Here is an 18,960-nt window from a genome sequence, read left to right on the forward strand (position 1 = left end):
CTTTCCCCTTAAGACTTTTATTAAAGGAGCCTGGGTGGCTCTGTCAGTTAAGCATTGCACCCTTGGTTTTGGCTCAGGTCATGATCTCACAGTTTCATGAGTTTGAGCCTCTGTTGGGCTCTGCTTGGGATTCTCTCTCCCTCTCCCTCTGCCCCTCCCCCACTAATGCTGTCTCTGTCTCTCTCAAAATAAATAAATAAAACTTAAAAAAACTTTTATTAACAGAAAAAAGAGGGAGAAGTGAGTTAATAACAGCAACTGACACTCATCCTTATGCAGAGGAAACACATGTGGACTGAGGGAAACCAAGAGCCCAACCCATCTACAGGGGCAGCTGCTCTTTAGCTCCAGCCAATTGGTGCTACCCAAGAGTGTGGGCCCAGCGTTACCAGAGCATCCCATTTTTCAAGAGAAGCCAAATACCTAGACATTTTATCTGAAAAGTTCAGAGTTTTCATTTTGGCAATCAACTCAGATTTTTCATAAACACTGTCCAGACCAACACTGTGCAAACAAAGCAAAAGCAACAACTACTTATGTTGGTATGCTTGATGGTGTGACAAAGCAAAAACGAATGAAAACACCTTCCTCCTCACTATTTAGGATTTTAGACATGAAGACACCTATCATATCTCTTCATGAGACTGCAAGTTTTTTGAAGGCAAGGACACCATTTAATCTATCTTTGTATCATCCACAAGCCCAAGTGCAGTGCCAATAAGGCACTCTATAACTGTTTGTTAAATAAATGAATGATTTAGCAAATGAAGCAGATAAAGACATTTAATTTTGATATAATTATTTAATATTTCATGAAACTAAATGTAATTATTTTTCAATAATTTACAATCTAATTTAAAAATTGAAAATATATTCAATGAAATGTTCCTCTGTGAGAAAAAAATAACAAAAACAAAATATTATTAATAATAATGTTGATATACAACAAATACAGTCTTAAAATAATACATTGAAATAAATTTAGTTTTGTTTGGAGAAAAACTGATTTTTTTCTTAGCTTAAGTTTATAATGGATAAAAATCCTTATAATTACTGCATTTTCTTTTCAGAAATTCATGTTGTACTTTCAAGGCCAAAAATGTTTTTGCTTGCCAAATTGTAAATTTTGAAGAAAAAGTTCTCTGTTTTAAAAATAACACATTACAAAATATATCAGCTCTTACAGACTATGTTTCTTGTTTATACCACCCAAGCACACTTAATGTGACACAGAATAATTTCTCTGGGTGTTGCCAAAGTTTCTATTATAAAAGAGGCCATATTGGATTACTAGTCTGTTACCAGAGAGATATAATGACAGCTTGTTATGTGTAAGATATCCATGCTTGAATATTTTTGAATGGAGTGTAATTTCCTATAAGAAATCCTATCCACTGCTTACTCAGTGATATTCCCATTAAGAAAAATATTGTTGATCCTTATTTGCCGAACCCATCCATATCTATATCTATATCTATATCTATATCTATATCTATATCTATAGATATAGATATATATGCTAAAATTCTCACTGGGATATTTTCTATCTTCCTTCATACACATTGCATGCAATTCAACACTGTAAATGGAAAATTCATCCACATAAGTTAATATTAACCTACATATGAAGAGCTCAAAGTTTAGTGAAATTTAAGTGTAATAAATCCTTTATTTCCCATTGTCTACTTTTGTTCACACTAATGAAAACACCTGAATATTCATTGATAGATGAGAACAGAGGTATACCAAATTAACAAAATGTTCGATCTAAAATCAGTTTTTTTTATTGTGACTAAGTAAAAGTCACTGAGAACCAAACTAAAGTCGTTCCAAATTATCCAAAGGTGCCAAAGGAAATTGGCTGCCTGTGGAGTCCTTTTTACTCTAGCTCCTCAGAGAGCTAGTTCTAGATATAATCTGGAGTGTCTCTGAAGCCTTGTATTCACATACTTTAGACTCCTTTGAACTTGTAATTGATTTCAATGCTGAAAAAAATCTAAAATGTAGTTTTCACCTTCTCTCTGATGTTCTCTATGTATAGCCCTCTGTTCAATCATAAAATGGAAAGAAATGCTATTAAACTCTAGGAGAAGTGGCAGAGAATAAAAAATGGGGTTCCTTATAATGATCAGCTATGGCAGAAGGCAATGTCCAGATCTGAGAACCAGTGAGATTTGACCCCACTAAAAAATTGATTTCATAAAGCTCTTAACATTATAAAACTTCCCTCTTACTGTTAAAGTTAAGAGACATTGTAAATATTTTCTTCTTTATATATTCTTTACTTCCTCAATTTTTACAATGAGCATAAGTTGTATTAATGATCATTTGTAAAACAACATTACTACTTTCAGATTAGGAAAAAATAACACTATTCTTTAAAGTTACCATAAATTAATCTTATATTCTTCAAGGTCAGAGGTGAGGGAGAAATAATAATAACAAATGTTATTTTTTTCTATTATGGGAGGTAAAAAGTCATAGAAGTCTATAACTCCCAACCTAAAGCCTTCAGAATGGTTTAGTCACTAAGGCATTAAGATGAAAGAAATTCCAAATGAAAATACACGTTTCCCAATATTTTCTCCATATATTTCAAGCAGAATATCTAATTACAAAGTACTAGTACCTATACTCATGAAGTTGGATAAATATTAACATCTTATTTAACATAAGGAATTCACTGTACAGGACTTTAAGAATGGGTTGTATTTGTCTAAATAGCCTACTGCCCACATTCTCTGGATCTTCTTTCTCACTTGATTAATGAAAACTCCTTTCATGATCAGAATTTATTTAAAATCTTTAATAAATATACATAAAATGATGATGTCTAAAAGGTATGTATGTTACAGAAAAGATCTTGGCATGAGATGGAGGAAACATTTAATCATTCTGTGTATGTGTAATTGTTACTAAATATGATTCTACATAGACTGCCTTTTGCATACATGGTGTGAACACAGAGATTCTCCCTAACTATGAAGTACTTTCATTGACAAGCCAAAACACCTAATACCGTACTATCAGAGATTTCTTCCTCTTTGGAAAGTGCATGTGTTTATAAAACATAAACTCTGTTACCACTAAAATAGTTCCTAGAAACTCATCGCACAATACTAATAAAGTGTCTAATAATTAATTCTCACCTCGGAAAGTGTAGAACAGAGATCTATAGGGACTACAATAAAACAAAGAAGTTAACAGAGAAGATATAGAGAGGGAGGAAGGAATAAATCCAGAACAGGAAATGATCCTGGGTTAGAAAATGAAATGTCATTGTCCTGAGCCTTGGGCAACACAAGCATCACCTTAAGGCACTGGGAGTTTGGAAGGAAAGTTCCAAAAAGAAAGGTGATGCCAAAGGAGAGAGGCAACTAAGATAAAACTTGACTATTTTCCTTGCCTGTGCTGTGAACTCACATGCCTAAATTACTACTGGGCATCTCTACTTAGATATTAAAGGCATCTCTAATTAAATAACTGAAATTGAACTTTTGTTTCCTACTAACAGGTAGGTACAAGGTACCTTCTCTAAGGTACAAGAATTTCACATCTCAGTAAAAGGCATGGCCATTCACCCAGATTTCCAGTTTAAAAGTCATTCTTGACTCTTGCCTTTCCTTGATTTTCTTACACCCCATCCAATCATCAGCAAGTCTCACTCTTTCTACCATCAAAATAGATTCTGACTCTGTCCACTTCTCTTCAGTTCCACTGTCACTCACTACCCCAAGCTGCCACCTTCTCTCCCCAGGACTCCTGTGATGGTGTCCTAATTGTTCTCTTTCACCTACATTACCGTCTAGTCCTCACATAGCAGCTAGGTTCAGCTATTAAAATGTAAATCATACCACATCCCTCCCTTACTTACAGCCTTCCTACAGTGTCTATGGTTCCTTGCACATGGCTCACAAGGCTTCATCTGTTCTGACCCCTGCTTCTAACACATCATCCCCTATTCCAGTCTCTATGTGGCACTCATACTCCAGTCACAGTGACTTGAAATTTGTTCCTTACGCACACCAGGCTCATTGAAGTCTTAGACCTTTGTACTTCCTGTTTTCTCTCCTGGGATGGTCCTTCCCAGAAGTCGTCACCTAGATGACTTTCTCCCCACTATGCAGGTCTTAGCTCTAATGTCACTTCTTCTGGAAGATCTATAGCTGTTCTCACCTCAATTACTACCTAACATATTACCTTCTTTTATTTTTCTTCATAGGTTTATAACTCCCCAAAGTTTTTTTAAAAATGTATTGGTTTACACATGTATTGCCTGTCTCCAACCACTAGAATGTGATTTCCATGCAAATAGGGGCACTGACAGACTTGTTGCTCTAAATCAAGCTTTAGACAGATACTAATCTGGCATATAGGAAGCACAAACAAAACTGTGTTCCTTTCATGGACAATCCATAATGATACCTATGACCAGTCCTAGCAGGTGCCAAACACCAGTATTTGCATAATGCCTTAAAGTTAAGGCCTTTAAGACTATGCCACATCACAGTCAGCAAAAAAACAGAAGAGAAAAAAATTCAAGCTCTATGTGATTTAAAGCAGGTTAATCAAAAAGTCTGACATAAAATGAATCCAGGAACAAACACAGTGTTTTTACTTTCAAAAAGAAACTTTAAATCTCCACGGGCTACAGCAACACAGAACAGCTGCCCCGAGAAACTTCACCAAAAGTGTCCTTCAGCAGAAGACTTCCGGTGCTTGGAAATGTTTCAATTGTAAGAAGCCACACACAATAGTTTCCTGTAGTTCTAGAGTCCTAATGCTGAAAGGAACCTTAAGAGTGATTTAGATCAGCCATCTCATTTCATAAATAAGAAATTAAAGCCACAGAAGTTAAATAACTGCCCCACCATTACTCTGCAAGACAGAAGTCAGGATGGAACTTGAACTCGGAACTTCTAATTCCAAGGTCAGTTTTTTCTAGTATATCAAGTTGCCTGTATCCTCTGGGTTAAGAATAAAATTTCCCTCATAATTACTGACCTGACTTAAAAGTAATGTTTTGGGACTACAAGGGAGGAAAAAAACTACTTTTTTTTAGTACTAGGCGAAATGGGGAGAATATAAGTAAATATCAAACATTAGTATCAAGAAATGATTAGTTAAAATGTTTACAATCATGATAACATTAACAACAATAAATCATATTTTGGGCTCAGAGCAAAGCATTCATTATGACATTTGCACATCCTAAGTGACCAGTAGCCATGAGGGGAAGATTATTACAGTTCCTTCCCCTCATCATATTTTGAGCACAGATCAGGAAGTATCACAAACCACACAATGATATCTTTAAAATGGGGCTACAATCTGTTGGGTTTTAAGAAGGATATGCATATGACAGAAGGTGACAACCAATCAGAAATACTTTTTCCATATTCCTTAGAGATCATTTCTTAGAAAAATTAGTATTTTTCACCAAACATTTCTTTAAAAAATGAGAGGAATTTTCAGGAAGTAGTAAAAATTATGAGAATAGTATATATACTAATAATTATGCAGTGTGAAGAAAAGCATGAAGTGTTCTCATAAAAAGTGCCTCTGTTCATCCTTCTGGTTAGAAAATATATTGGGATTTTAATATGTTAGGAAGAACATCAACAGAATGTAACCTAACTAAAAAGCCAAGTAATTCCTCAAAATGTGAAAATAATGAACATAAATGTGACTATTTCAAATGATTATGGAAGGAGAACCCTTAGCACTGATCCTACATTAATGCTTTCCTGGCATGGGGATCAGTGGAAGTTTCTATCCCATTCATCCCCTGAGGCATGAAATCAATGCCAAACATAGCTATACACAAAGTTAACTTAAATTGAAATGTCTGGTCTCTCAGGTGCAGAAAGATGCCAGCTGAACAAGTAATGGACATTCCTACCTGCCCAATTAATGAGAAACCAATAAGAACTACCTTAAAAGGATAAACTTTGCTTTTTCATACTCCCTTCTAGGAGGGGCACATTGCAAGCATGGTCATGCCAGGAAAAATCATAAAATTTAAAAACATAATCCGCCCTTTTAAAGTGCATACAAATATTTATTGATCAAGTTGTTTTATGGGGAGATGGAATCAGGGAGTGGATCTCATTTATTTTCCATGGCTGGGCCCTGGTGGTTTGTTGTCAAGAAAAATAAAGACCTTAATGAAGCCCATAAATTTATTTACTTCTTTGTATATTAAGTAATTGGTAATTTCATTGTACAGCAAGTTCAGGCTGATGTATTTGTTCAGTATTCCTAGAAGGACCATAGTTTGTAATATGGCAAGTGACATCTCTGTCTCATGAATAGAAAAAAATAAAAGACAAACCAAACTGCAGAATAAAAGGGGATTAGGAAGAAAAAAACAAGACTGCCAGTTTCTGTTTTGCTCTTTTACCTAACTAAATAATAAGCACTATGAGGCAAGAAGTAAAATGTAAAAAAGGAAAAACAAAGAATAATAAACTTTCATGATTTCAGTGCTCATAAACTGAAAAGCAAGAGGACATAATTATGCTAGAGAAATTTAATTTTGTATATGGTGTTTCAAAAGTCAAGCATGGTACACATTTGAACAGCGAAGTGTTTAAAAAGTTTAGTTACTAATTAACAATGGTTCCAGAGGTAATTCTTCAACTAGCTCATAGCACAAGGCTTGAAGCAAAGCCTTTTTTTTTTTTTTCAAAAGTGCTATTTTGGTAGAGATGAAGTGAGTTTTCCAGGTCATATTTAGCAAGACCAACCTTTATTTACTTTTTTGCTTTTAAAATGAAATGGCTAAATGGAAAAAATCTATTTTTAAATAGCAAGAACTGGCTTCCAAATTAATTCTTCCATTCTAAATAAGCGTGAGGCAGAGTTTATGAAGAACTTCCGTATTTACAAGTATCAATGGGGCCTTTGACTTGCTGAATATCTTCCAGGAAGAGAAATATGATACAAGTTACATTTCCTGAGAGTGAAGTGAGAGATGCTTGGAGTTTATAGTAAGTCATTTCTTTCCCAGCTGACACCCACCATCACCTGTCACGTTACAAGCGATTTGGCCAGCAGGGCCTGGAGGGTTTATCTGAAATGCCTTCCTCCCAAGCTGGGTGGTGATGTTTGAGTTTCACAGCCACAGAGACTCTGAAATCTCACCCTTTTTGTGCTTACTAAGCGGATTCAGACAGATAGATCGTTAATGGGAAAACAAAGCTTCGATGACTCTCTAGTAATCATATGTCTGTTATGATTAGCACTTGTTCATCATGACATTGTAAATGACTTCCCATTGAAAACAAGCCCTTCTACTATATGACATTCAGATAACAGAAATGAAGGATGGACTAGAGAAGCCACACTTCAGAAAGGCTTTGAAAGTAACTTTTTCAGGTGTTTCCATCCAAAAAAAGCAAGGAGGAAAGAAAGAAAGAGAAAGAAAGAAAGAAAGAAAGAAAGAAAGAGAGGGAGGGAGGAAGGAAGAAGGAGAGAAAGAAAGAAAGAAAGAAAGAAAGAAAGAAAGAAAGAGGGAGGGAGGGAGGGAGGGAGGAATAAGGAAAGAAAGAAAGAAAAAAGAAAAAGAAAGAAAGAAAGAAAGAAAGAAAGAAAGAAAGAAAGAAAGAAAGAAAAGAAAAGAAAGAGAAGGAGGGAGGAAGGAAGGAAGGAAGAAGAAAAGAAAGAGAAAAAAGAAAGAGGAAGGAAGGAAGGAAGGAAGGAAGGAAGGAAGGAAGGAAGGAAGAAAGGAAAGAAAGAATCAACCCTGGGTAAACTTCACGCCCAAGAGGTCCTCTGAAAACTGGTGTCCTTCCTGAGTCTAGGGGTTTGGCTTCTGCCTCAGGATCATTTACACCTAACTGAAAGCTGTGATTTTCCTAGTGGCATATATTCAGCTGTTTGGGGTTTTTCCCCCCTAGAATGTAATGCTATTGCTCTCACACCTTCACTTTATTTTAGACAGCTTTATTGAGGTATACCTGTGGTACTGTGGCTTCTCCTCAGATCTTCCAAATTATTCACCTTTCACTTTATTTTTATCAATAAAGTTCAAGCTCCTTAGGCTGGCACAGAAGTCCTCTCAGAACAGCACCTCAGTCTGCCCTTGCAGCCTCCTCTATCCCGCAGACACTCTGCTCACCTGTGTTCACTACCACAACACGGGATTTCTTACCATTCTTCAAACTGTCTTGACCTTTAAATGATACTCCCTCTAACTACCGCATACTGGCCCCCGCCTCACCTGGCAAATTCTTCTTATGGTTCAAGCTTCTACTTCTCACATCTTTTGTGAAGCTTTCCCTGGTTCCCTCGAAATGGCTTCATCTGTTCTTCATCTTCATCTACATACATACACCTAAAGATTGCAACTATATTCCACAATAGCTAATTGTTGACATATCTATCTTTGCAGACAGAAATAATGCCAGGGATCATGTCTTTATTTATCCTTAAATCCTCAGTGCCTGGCACATAGTGAGTCTTCAGTGTCATTTAGGAATCAAATGAAATACTTTGTTAGAATTTCTTCATTCACTGCCATTAAAGCTGAATTGAGAAATAATAGGGAGAGTATATTATAAAATATTTTTTCTGTATACCTTGTAAGCAAAGGGAATTTTATACTCTTATCATGGGTAAATTAGAAGATAGAAATGTAAAGATAATAGGGAGGAATGCCTAATCCATATGTCTATGAGCTTTGAGTCCCATAGAAAAAAAAGAATGCCAAGAGTTGATTTGATTAATTTATTCAATATAATGTGATGCTTTATGCCTTGGACATGGCCTTGAGGTCCAGGGGACAGTTAGAGAGAGGATCACTGAACCCACGTCTTCCCTCTCCAGAGCATACACACACACCCCACTTAGCTATAAGCCACAGAGCAACTCAGGCACCTGAGGACTGAGGTTAAGCAGCCATGAGTAAGGATTGGCTAGGGCCCAATAGAGTGGCATTTTCATGGAGAGGTCTCCCAACAAACACAGGGGTGACATGCAGAAACAAGGAGATTAGAACACAAGGATAAGAGTATACTTTCTTTTGAACATAAGCACATGTGCAAAACTCTTCGGGCTCCCCAAAATAACAAGATATGTTTTTAAGAGGGGACTGAGGTTCCATAGCTGTGCAGGTAGAGTAGGAATCATAACAGTGTAGGCACTGATGTCAATATGACATCATTTGAACCGAATAGTAATGGGACCTGGGAACATTTGGATTATCTGAGCCAGAATGAGATTAGCACTACATGAAAAGTATACTGAACTACAAAAAAGAAGGAGGAGGAGGAGGAGGAGGAGGAGGAGGAGGAGGAGGAGGAGGAGAAGAGAAGAAGAGGAAGAAATTTTGCCTGAGGATATCAGTGAGGGCTGTATCTAGAAGGTTGAGCGTGTACTGAACTTTCTAGGATATGTAAGATTCAAACTGGCCAAAATGATGGGCAGAACATGACAGATAGAGAGAAACAGGTACAGAAAGGCAGTGTAGAGAGATACTTAGGTCAGGGACATTCGAGACAGGGCAGTGGACACCAGCAACTTTGAAAGAAATCTCCACAGTGTTCAAGAAGACCTGGTCAGTGGGGTGCCTGGGTGGCTCAGTCAGTTAACCGACCAACTTCAGCTCAGGTCATGATCTTGCAGTTCCTGAGTTTGAGCCCCAAAATGGGCTCACTACTGTCAGCCTGTCAGTGCAGAGCCTGCTTCAGAGGCTCTGTCCCCCTCTCTCTGCCTCTCCCCCTGCTTGAGCCATCCTAAATATAAATAAATGTAAAAAAAAAAAAAAAAGAACTCCTGGTTAAATATGAGGGGGCTAAGGGATGTGTGAGGAAGTAAAAGTGGTCAGTAACATTATTCCTTTGGGAAGTTTGGGAGTGAAAGGGACTGTCAAGGGAAAGTTTCTAGAACAGCGAAGGATTAAGTATATATTTGTAGACTAAGAGGCCAGGATACTGTGGAGAGGGACATTGAAAACAGAAGAGCAAAGGAGATCATGGGTGGATCAAGGTATTAAAGGAGGCTGACAAGGAGAAGATTAGGAGCACAAGTGAAGGGGTTAACCTTTGAAACCAGGAGGGTCGCCTCTAGAAAGGACAGCTGAAGCAGGAAAATTCTGAAGTAGAGAGCAGAGGTTGAGATGGTTCAAATAAGAGGAATACCTTGGGTGCAAAAGATCTGGTCAATTCAATCTCATATTCAGCCAACGAGATGTGAATTCTACATGGCACTACCACACATGTCCGTATTAATTGAAATTTTCACTGAACTTGTGATTGTTTCTAAATTGCATGGATATAGCCATGGTGAGAGGAATGATTAAAGTCAATTATTTCAATATATTGCTTTTTAGCTTAAAATTATAAAAATTTCACCTAATCTGGAACAAATGTACTTTAAGAAATGTAAGTGTTAACTAAAATGAGGCAATAAGAGCACCTGGGTGGCTCAGTCGGCTGAGCATCTGACTTTGGCTCAGGTCATGATCTCATGGTTTATGAGTTCAAGCCCCATGTCAGGGCCAACAGCTCAGAGCCTGGAGCCTGCTTCGGATTCTGTGTCTCCCTCTCTTTCTGCCCATTCCCTGCCTCTCTCTCAAAAATAAATAAACATTAATTTTTTTTTAATGAGGCAATAGACAAGGTGTACCAAGCTTATTTGAGTCACACAAAATAACATAAGCAGCTTTTGGCTAACCAGGCTTATTTTCTGATTACCTTTGCTGGTTAAGTTGAAGGAATTGAAATGATAATAAATCAATGGTTTATTAGCCAACACAATTATTCTTCCTTGATGGACATACATTTCAAAGTTTATCATTGAAATCAAAATTGTACATCACTGATTCTCTGTCTCAGAATGAAGATTACACTATCCAATGTTATTTTATTAAACACAGATGGTTTGCTCAATCTACAAAAAAATCTGTCAAGTTCTTATAACGTTATTCTTAAGCACTAGTATAACAAAACATCAGCATTACTACAGTCAATTTTCTGCCTAATTTATAAACTTAAGATCATGCTTAAATTTAGGTTTACAGCCATTGTAAAAGCAATACATTTGCAACCACCTAAGGTTAATAACTAATTAATCCTCACAGCATTTTAATGGGTCACATAAGATTAATGGTGACTTGAGGGACGTGCTTATGTGCCTTCTTTCTTTTCTATACTCTGAAAACCTGCACTGCACACTCCACAGATACATACTCACAGCCCCCATCCAAGCCAAAGCTCTGCTGTCTCTTAGGAGATTAGATTTATTGAATAGAAAAATAAGTGAAGAAAGAAGAAGAATCAAATATATAATCTAACAATAGTAGATTAATCAATGCCTGTCAAATTAGCCCGAGTAATTACCAAAGTAAAACACCTTGATTTTTTTTTATATATATATGAAATTTATTGACAAATTGGTTTCCATACAACACCCAGTGCTCATCCCAAAAGGTGCCCTCCTCAATACCCATCACCCACCCGCCCCTCCCTCCCACCCCCCATCAACCCTCAGTTTGTTCTCAGTTTTTAACAGTCTCTTATGCTTTGGCTCTCTCCCACTCTAACGTCCTTTTTTTTTTTTTTTTTCCTTCCCCTCCCCCATGGGTTCCTGTTAAGTTTCTCAGGATCCACATAAGAGTGAAACCATATGGTATCTGTCTTTCTCTGTATGGCTTATTTCACTTAGCATTACACTCTCCAGTTCCATCCACGTTGCTACAAAAGGCCATATTTCATTTTTTCTCATTGCCACGTAGTATTCCATTGTGTATATAAACCACAATTTCTTTATCCATTCATCAGTTGATGGGCATTTAGGCTCTTTCCATAATTTGGCTATTGTTGAGAGTGCTGCTATGAACATTGGGGTACAAGTGCCCCTATGCATCAGTACTCCTGTATCCCTTGGGTAAATTCCTAGCAGTGCTATTGCTGGGTCATAGGGTAGGTCTATTTTTAATTTTCTGAGGAACCTCCACACTGCTTTCCAGAGCGGCTGCACCAATACAAATCAAAACCACACTCAGGTATCACCTCACGCCAGTCAGAGTGGCCAAAATGAACAAATCGGGAGACTATAGATGCTGGAGAGGATGTGGAGAAACGGGAACCCTCTTGCACTGTTGGTGGGAATGCAAATTGGTGCAGCCGCTCTGGAAAACACCTTGATTTTATTACTTTATGATGACATTTGCATTATTATGACTTCTAAGTAGTATATTTAACTGGCACCTTACTATTCTCAAAGTAACTGCCATAAGGACATTTTAAGGTAAGATAATTTCATACAATTAGCCATAATAAAATAGGAAATCAGCTCTAAAGATATCCTGTTGAACACTGTACCTATAGTCAGTAACAATACCCTGGACACTTAAAAATGTGTTAAGAGGGTAGATCTCATGTTAAATGTTCAAATGAAACATATGAACAAATGAAATGAAATAAAATAAAATAAAATAAAAATAAAATAGATATGAATGTTGTAGAATCTATACACATATAATCAATTACTGACATTTTTTACCTTTCCCCAAACAATATTGAATTATATGAAATCTGAAGGAGAAAAATCACAACTTTTTAAAATTTGATGATGATAATATTAAATGTTTCCAAAACTGGTAAATGGAAATACTAAACTGATAATATTTCATATTATATTACATTTTAGTAGCCATTTCTATACAAAGCAATTTGTTACTGGAATATATTAACATCCCTAAATTTGCTAGAAAAAAATAACATTGATTCTTAAGATAGGTTCTTGTGATGGAGATGTAAATATTTCCAGGCATCCTTAAAATCTGTCTAATCATACTCTTAAAATTCTGTTCTAGGGATGCCTGGATGGTTCAGTCAGTTAAGCATCTGACTCTTGATTTTGGCTTAGGTCATGATCTCACAGTTCATGGGATCAAGCCCCATGTGGTGTTCCATACTGACAGCATGGGGCCTGCTTAAGATTCTCTCTCCCTCTCCCTTTACCCCTCCTCTTTCACTCTCTCTCTCAAATAAAATAACATTTAAAAAAATTCTGTTCTAATATATATAATTTGGCTATATTGTATGATTTAAAGAATTCAGTAATTGTGAACCTATAAGGCTTTTCTTTTCATCTTAAGAATATTGGACTTGGGCACCTGGGTGGCTCAGTTGGTTGAGTGCCCAACTTCAGCTCAGGTCATGATCTCACAATTTGTGAGTTTGAGCCCCATATCAGGCTCTGTGCTGACAGCTCAGAGCCTGAAGCCTGCTTCAGATTCTGTGTCTTCCTCTCTCTCTGTCCCTCCTCCAATCACACTCTCTCTCTCTCTCTCTCAAAAATAAAAAATTAAAAAAAAAATTTTTAAAAAAGAGTATCGGACTTAAAGGCTCACCTCACATTTTTGGTATGGCAAACTACAATTGAGGAAATACATAAAACTTATGTGTAACAGTCATTCAATCTCATACTAACAGCTGGACAGCTTTTTAATTAAGTCACTTTTCCTTACATGGGAAAGTTCTTATCTACAGAATGATAGGATGGCCCAAATGAAAATCCAAGGGACGTATAAATAATAATTCCCTATATTTTTATGGAATTGTGAAGTAATCCTCCTGAAACATTCAAAGATTAGAAGCTTCAGTGCGAGAGTTCTAAACATAGTTTTTAGAGCCACAGATTTTAACTGGTTTTGAGAGCTTGGAGAGGTCCCAAAGAGCAATAAAAGTGAAAGATGAGTTAGAAAACCTGTCCTTATGAGGGAAAGACTGAAAAACAGCCTTGTGTGAGATGCGAAAGGAAGTTTACCCTTTATGAGGAAATGGGTGGTACTGAGTCCCATGGCCCGTGCTTGATGATAGAAGGCAACACATCTCAGCTCCTTGATCAAGGCAAGAGAAAAGTGCAGTTTTTCCTCGTGCCATGTGTCTCTCCAGCAGGATCCAGAAGGCAAGACTGGACCCACATTCTTTCACCATTGTAATCTGAGAGCCTAGCAGAGTCCACAGTGAACTCAATAAATGCTTTTTGAATAAAAGAATGAGCTCCACACTACCTCGTATTCATTACAGTGACTTATTGAATGCTACCTTTTAGTCACCTGTTAACAGAACAGAAACATTTCAGGAACCTTACTTATGTAGTAAGCTACTGCTTTTACTTGTAATTGCTACAAGCTTTTAGTTGAAAAAACAAAACTTAATGACAAAAGTTTTAAATGATAATGTCTAATGCTACCGAAGATACTGGGTATTATACAGAAGGATAAAACAATGATGAAACATAATTAGAAGTATATATCAAGATCTCTAAAAATGAACTAGTAATTCCACTGAGAAAAATCAATCTTATGGAAATAATTCTAAACACAGAGAAAAATAACCTTCCTGGATGTTGTGATGTTATTTATAATGATAAAATCTGGAAGTAACATAAAGGTCCATGTAGAAAAGACATGAGCATAGGGTGAATCATTCAACACTAGCACAGACAAGGTATAAATCATGCTTTAATATACAAAACAGCTTTCCCCATACTTAGGATTGTTTCTAAGGGAACTGTTAAGGTTCAGAGAACTCAAATAACTCCTAAAAAAAACAACTACCCATCTTCCAAATATATAATTTGGGGTTTCCTCCTTGTGGAGGATTATTATGTTTATAAAAACATAAAATGAAAATGAGAATAGCTCCTATGAGCTCTTTTTTTTTTTCCACGTAAAGCTGTGAAAAGAAATAGCCCTTGTTTCCAGAGAGTAATCATCAATTTAATGAAACAGAGAGAGAGAAGATTCCTCTTCACTGGAGATTTATTTCTTTGTAACGAAAGCAAAGGGGACCATACGTGTCGATTATGCCACTGTGTCTAGCCACACTATTCAAACTCATAAAAACTTATTAATCTGTGTTGATTATTGTTTTTCACACATAGCCTCATGTACCCTCATTCTTAGGAACTGGTTCAGTGGCAAAAGATACCAGCTCATAGGAATCATTCCGAATAAGAGAGACAACAGACTGGAAACATGCATCAGCACTCCTGTCTCGCCTCTTCCACTAATGGATCATAGCATTCTAATTGGCTGAATCTAATAATGGCCTCAGAATCCTTCTCAACACAGTATTCCAGATAGCCACTAGCTATCAATCATGGAACCTCAGAGATAAGGCTTTTTACCATCCTTGAAATCAACAAATCAGGGTAATTCACTTCCCTGGTATATTTGAAATCAGATGATTTCCTCATTGGCCAGTCAAAATAAGAGAGTGTTGCCCCTTCAGAATCAACAATATGTGGGAATTCAACATTTATCAACCCTTCTAAAATATTCAACTGCTAAGACATTTTTATTTAGTTATTTGGGACATTTTTATTTAAAACATGTTTCTATAGAAACAACTAATGAAAGAACTGTATTATACCAAGAAAATAAGGTGCTCTGTAGTATATGCATGTTTTGTGTATGTTTTCTCTCAAAATTTCACCATTTTGCCCTTATAATTGCCAAAACACAATTTAAAGATAATCAGAGTATGATCACCTGGGATATATAACTCTCAATATGTACAGAAATAATGAATTATTTCTTTTGCACAACCAAGGGTACTTGTTGTAGATACAAGAAGCCAAGGAAATGAATCTTTTAAAGCCCACAAATACTTTCATTTTCTATCCCAAGGAACACTGAGGAAATGGACACAAATTTAAAATAAAAGCAAATACATAAAGTCCCTCAAAGTTCCTTGAGCATGTATCACCATTAAGTGTACAATGTTTATTCGAAGGGCCCCTGCAAAAGTAGCCCTTGGGATTCCCGCATTAAGCCAGGCTCAAGGCACTGAGGGTGCCCAGTTAGTATCTGACCAACACATTTTTTCAATCTCTCTCCTCATGAATCTCACCTGGAAGATGACAGAACTATAAAAATAATCTCAGACACAGAGAGAATCCTCATTTTTCACATAAAATAGCATCTGCCTTTTCCTATGCTGATTCTGCAAGGCAGCTTATTTACAAATACATAAATAGCTGCAACTTTACTCCAGTCTTATTGAAAAATCAAAATGGCATCATGCAAGAGAAGCATCCTAGCATACTTGGCTCAATGAGTGAAATGTAAATGGAGATGAGCCAAGCTACTTGACACTTGCTAGTCAGCTTAAGCAGATACCCTCCAGTTTCCTGTAGTGGAGGTCCCAGGGTTCTGCCTGTAGAGCCAGGGAATTTACTTACATTGATAGCCCAGAGATCACACAATGATTTAGAGCTAAAGGTTGGAAAATAAATGTCAAGTTGTGGCTATATCTATTATCACACATATCAAAGGGGAATAGCATTGCCTAAATGTGGCAGGAAATTTTCCAACGTAACTACTTAAAATCAGCTACATCTTCTTATATACAGTTCCAATGAATTTTAAAAAGTTTTCACTCCAATCCTTTAGCCACCTGGGCAGAATTAGAGGAATTTAAATTGTCAGGAAGAAGGCAGGAGAGAAAATGCACTTTAATTTTTATAACAGAATTTATTGCCTTTCTTAAATTCTTTAATCAAGGTTATCTACTACTAGCTTAAAATCATATATATATATATATATATATTCATATACATGTTACATATTGACTTTATGTATCATATACATACGTGTGTACATATATATACATTCATATATATGTTACATATTGACTTTATGTATCATAAAGTCATGTATCATATACATGTGTGTGTATATATATATACATATACACATTCATATATATGTTACATATTGACTTTTCTTTACTGGATATGAATACCTAAACATGGGACTGCTGTTCTCTGAGTGTTCAATGCCTGTATGTGAAGCCACCTAAAAGTCACCCATAACAGTACCGTCATATCTGCTGAAGTGCCCTGCCTGACAATCACCCATTATATCCCCCAATATCAGATCACTCTTTTCCTTAGCACTCTTATTTCTTACCAATTAATGAGCAGTTTAATTTTAAGGAACCATATCATTAAACTAAAATCATCTTAAGAATCACAAAATAGAAGGTTTTAACTTTTCTCAAGGAAAAAGTTAGCTAGGGACCTAGTTTAGACAGAGAATCTGAAGATAGGCAACAAGATAATTAATGCTATCTCCCTTTGAGAATCCAAATGCTAAGATTCTCAACAACCTTTTCTGGTAATTTAAATGTTAGGCTACTCATCAAGAAGTGAAAACATCTATATATGTTTTCACACAAAAACATCTGTGTTGTATATTAAACCAGAGTTTTAATGCTTATTTCACTGCAGTGCATTCATAAACTGGAATGTTCATCTTGGACTCAAAGACTAAATATCATGATCATATATGCTATATCTGCCTTCCTGATGACTCAAGCTTTTTGAATTACTATGTGTCCATCCTCCAACTGTATGCAGACCATATGGGGAATTTTTATTGCCCTGTATAGTTGCTGACCCACTGTCAGTATTTAAATGGTACATAATACCTTTTTTTTTTTTTAATCTCAGGTTTATCAGTAGAAAAAGAATAATAAAGATAAGAAAGAAAAAGTTTGGGAAATCAATTCTGAAATGAAATGTGTATCAAGACCATCTTATAATGATGTTATCATCTTACGTTATTATGTACTCTACACCTTATATAAAAGGAATACCTAAAGGCTAGGTTCTTTTGTTTTAATTTATCATGAAGCATAGTAAACGTAGAAAATGGTTACAATACATATCAGTCTCTTGTCTTGAAATCTACACTGCGTCTTCTGTTTTAAGGTTCACATTTTAAAATTTAACTTTGGTTATATCTACTTTAAACATAAATAATACTTCTTCAAAGTGGTTTTAATTACTATTCTGCAAAGACTATGCCTATATCTGTATGGGTGAATGGCATTTATACCATAGGATAGGATCAGATTCCAAAGATTATTAAAAACAACAAATATACAAACAGCCCACTTACCACAGCATTCAAGTGAGTATGACACCATTGAGAAGATTTTTTTTTATTTTTTAAACAAATTATTTGAAATTTTCTTAGAAAATAGTTCATGTAATATTATTAAAATGTAAAGAAAAATTTACTTACATGGTATCTCTAAAAAGAAATGCACTTCCCAATTTGAAACAGGTTTTATCACCTTCACAAAATGCACGTCTCAGAGAAAAGCTCTCTCCTAGGTCAAAACCTATAAAATGTAACAAGTGATTTAATCCAGCAGTTTTGTTAAAATTAGGAAACTCACAGAGATATTGATTTTTAAATAGGATTTTTTGTCGTCCTTATCTATAGACTGATTTATTTCAAATAACACCCTGTTGTTTGGGCTCAGCAAAATTTCTTGATTTCATTTTTCTCCTTGTAGGCTATAGAAGTATAAAATATGTTGCAAAAGACTCAAATGTTAATTTTCTTTGACTTAGGAATTATCTTAAGAAAATAATCATAGTAGCTCATTGTAGCAGCTCTGATGTCTAAGACAGGAAATTAGTTAACTAAAAAATATTACAGAGGCTTCTGGGTGGCTCAGTCAGTTAAGCATCCGACTTCAGCTCAGGTCATGATCTCACAGTTTGTGAGTTCGAGCCCCGCGTCGGGCTCTGTGCTGACAGCTCAGAGCCTGGAGCCTGCTTCACATTCTGTGTCTCCCTCTCTCTCTGCCCCTTCCCTGCTCATGCTCTGTCTCTCTCTGTTTCAAAAATAAATAAACATTAAAAAAAATATTACTGCAATTTAGTTGAAATTTAAGCAGTCCTGTTTTAAAAAAAAATCATGCCTTAGAAGAATATATACTGATGTGGGTAAATGCTTTGATTTCAAATTCAAAATATGTATCATGATTATGTATGTGTGTGAGAGAGAGGGAGAGAGGGAGTGAGGGAGAGAGAGGAAAGGAAGACAGGGCAAGGAAGATAGGAATGTTATACCAAAATAGGAATCATGGCTATATTTGGGTAGTGAGATCTTTTATTACTAAATTTTCTTTTCTTTTTTCAAAA

General features: G+C 36.0%; 1 protein-coding gene across 1 annotated transcript in view; it reads right to left on the reverse strand.

Moving 5' to 3' along the window:
* Positions 1-18,960, reverse strand: part of COL19A1 (collagen type XIX alpha 1 chain) — a 346,749-nt gene that overhangs the window by 300,537 nt on the left and 27,252 nt on the right. Inside the window, exon 4 of the mRNA XM_047102603.1 lies at positions 18,050-18,149. Coding sequence (XP_046958559.1) covers positions 18,050-18,149 — 100 coding nt within the window. The remainder of the gene's footprint in view (positions 1-18,049; positions 18,150-18,960) is intronic.

The sequence above is a fragment of the Lynx rufus genome, unplaced genomic scaffold, assembly GCF_022079265.1.
Source record: "Lynx rufus isolate CCGP_SWC_20201006 ecotype Redwood Valley unplaced genomic scaffold, mLynRuf1.p SCAF_6, whole genome shotgun sequence".
Lineage (NCBI taxonomy): Eukaryota > Metazoa > Chordata > Mammalia > Carnivora > Felidae > Lynx > Lynx rufus.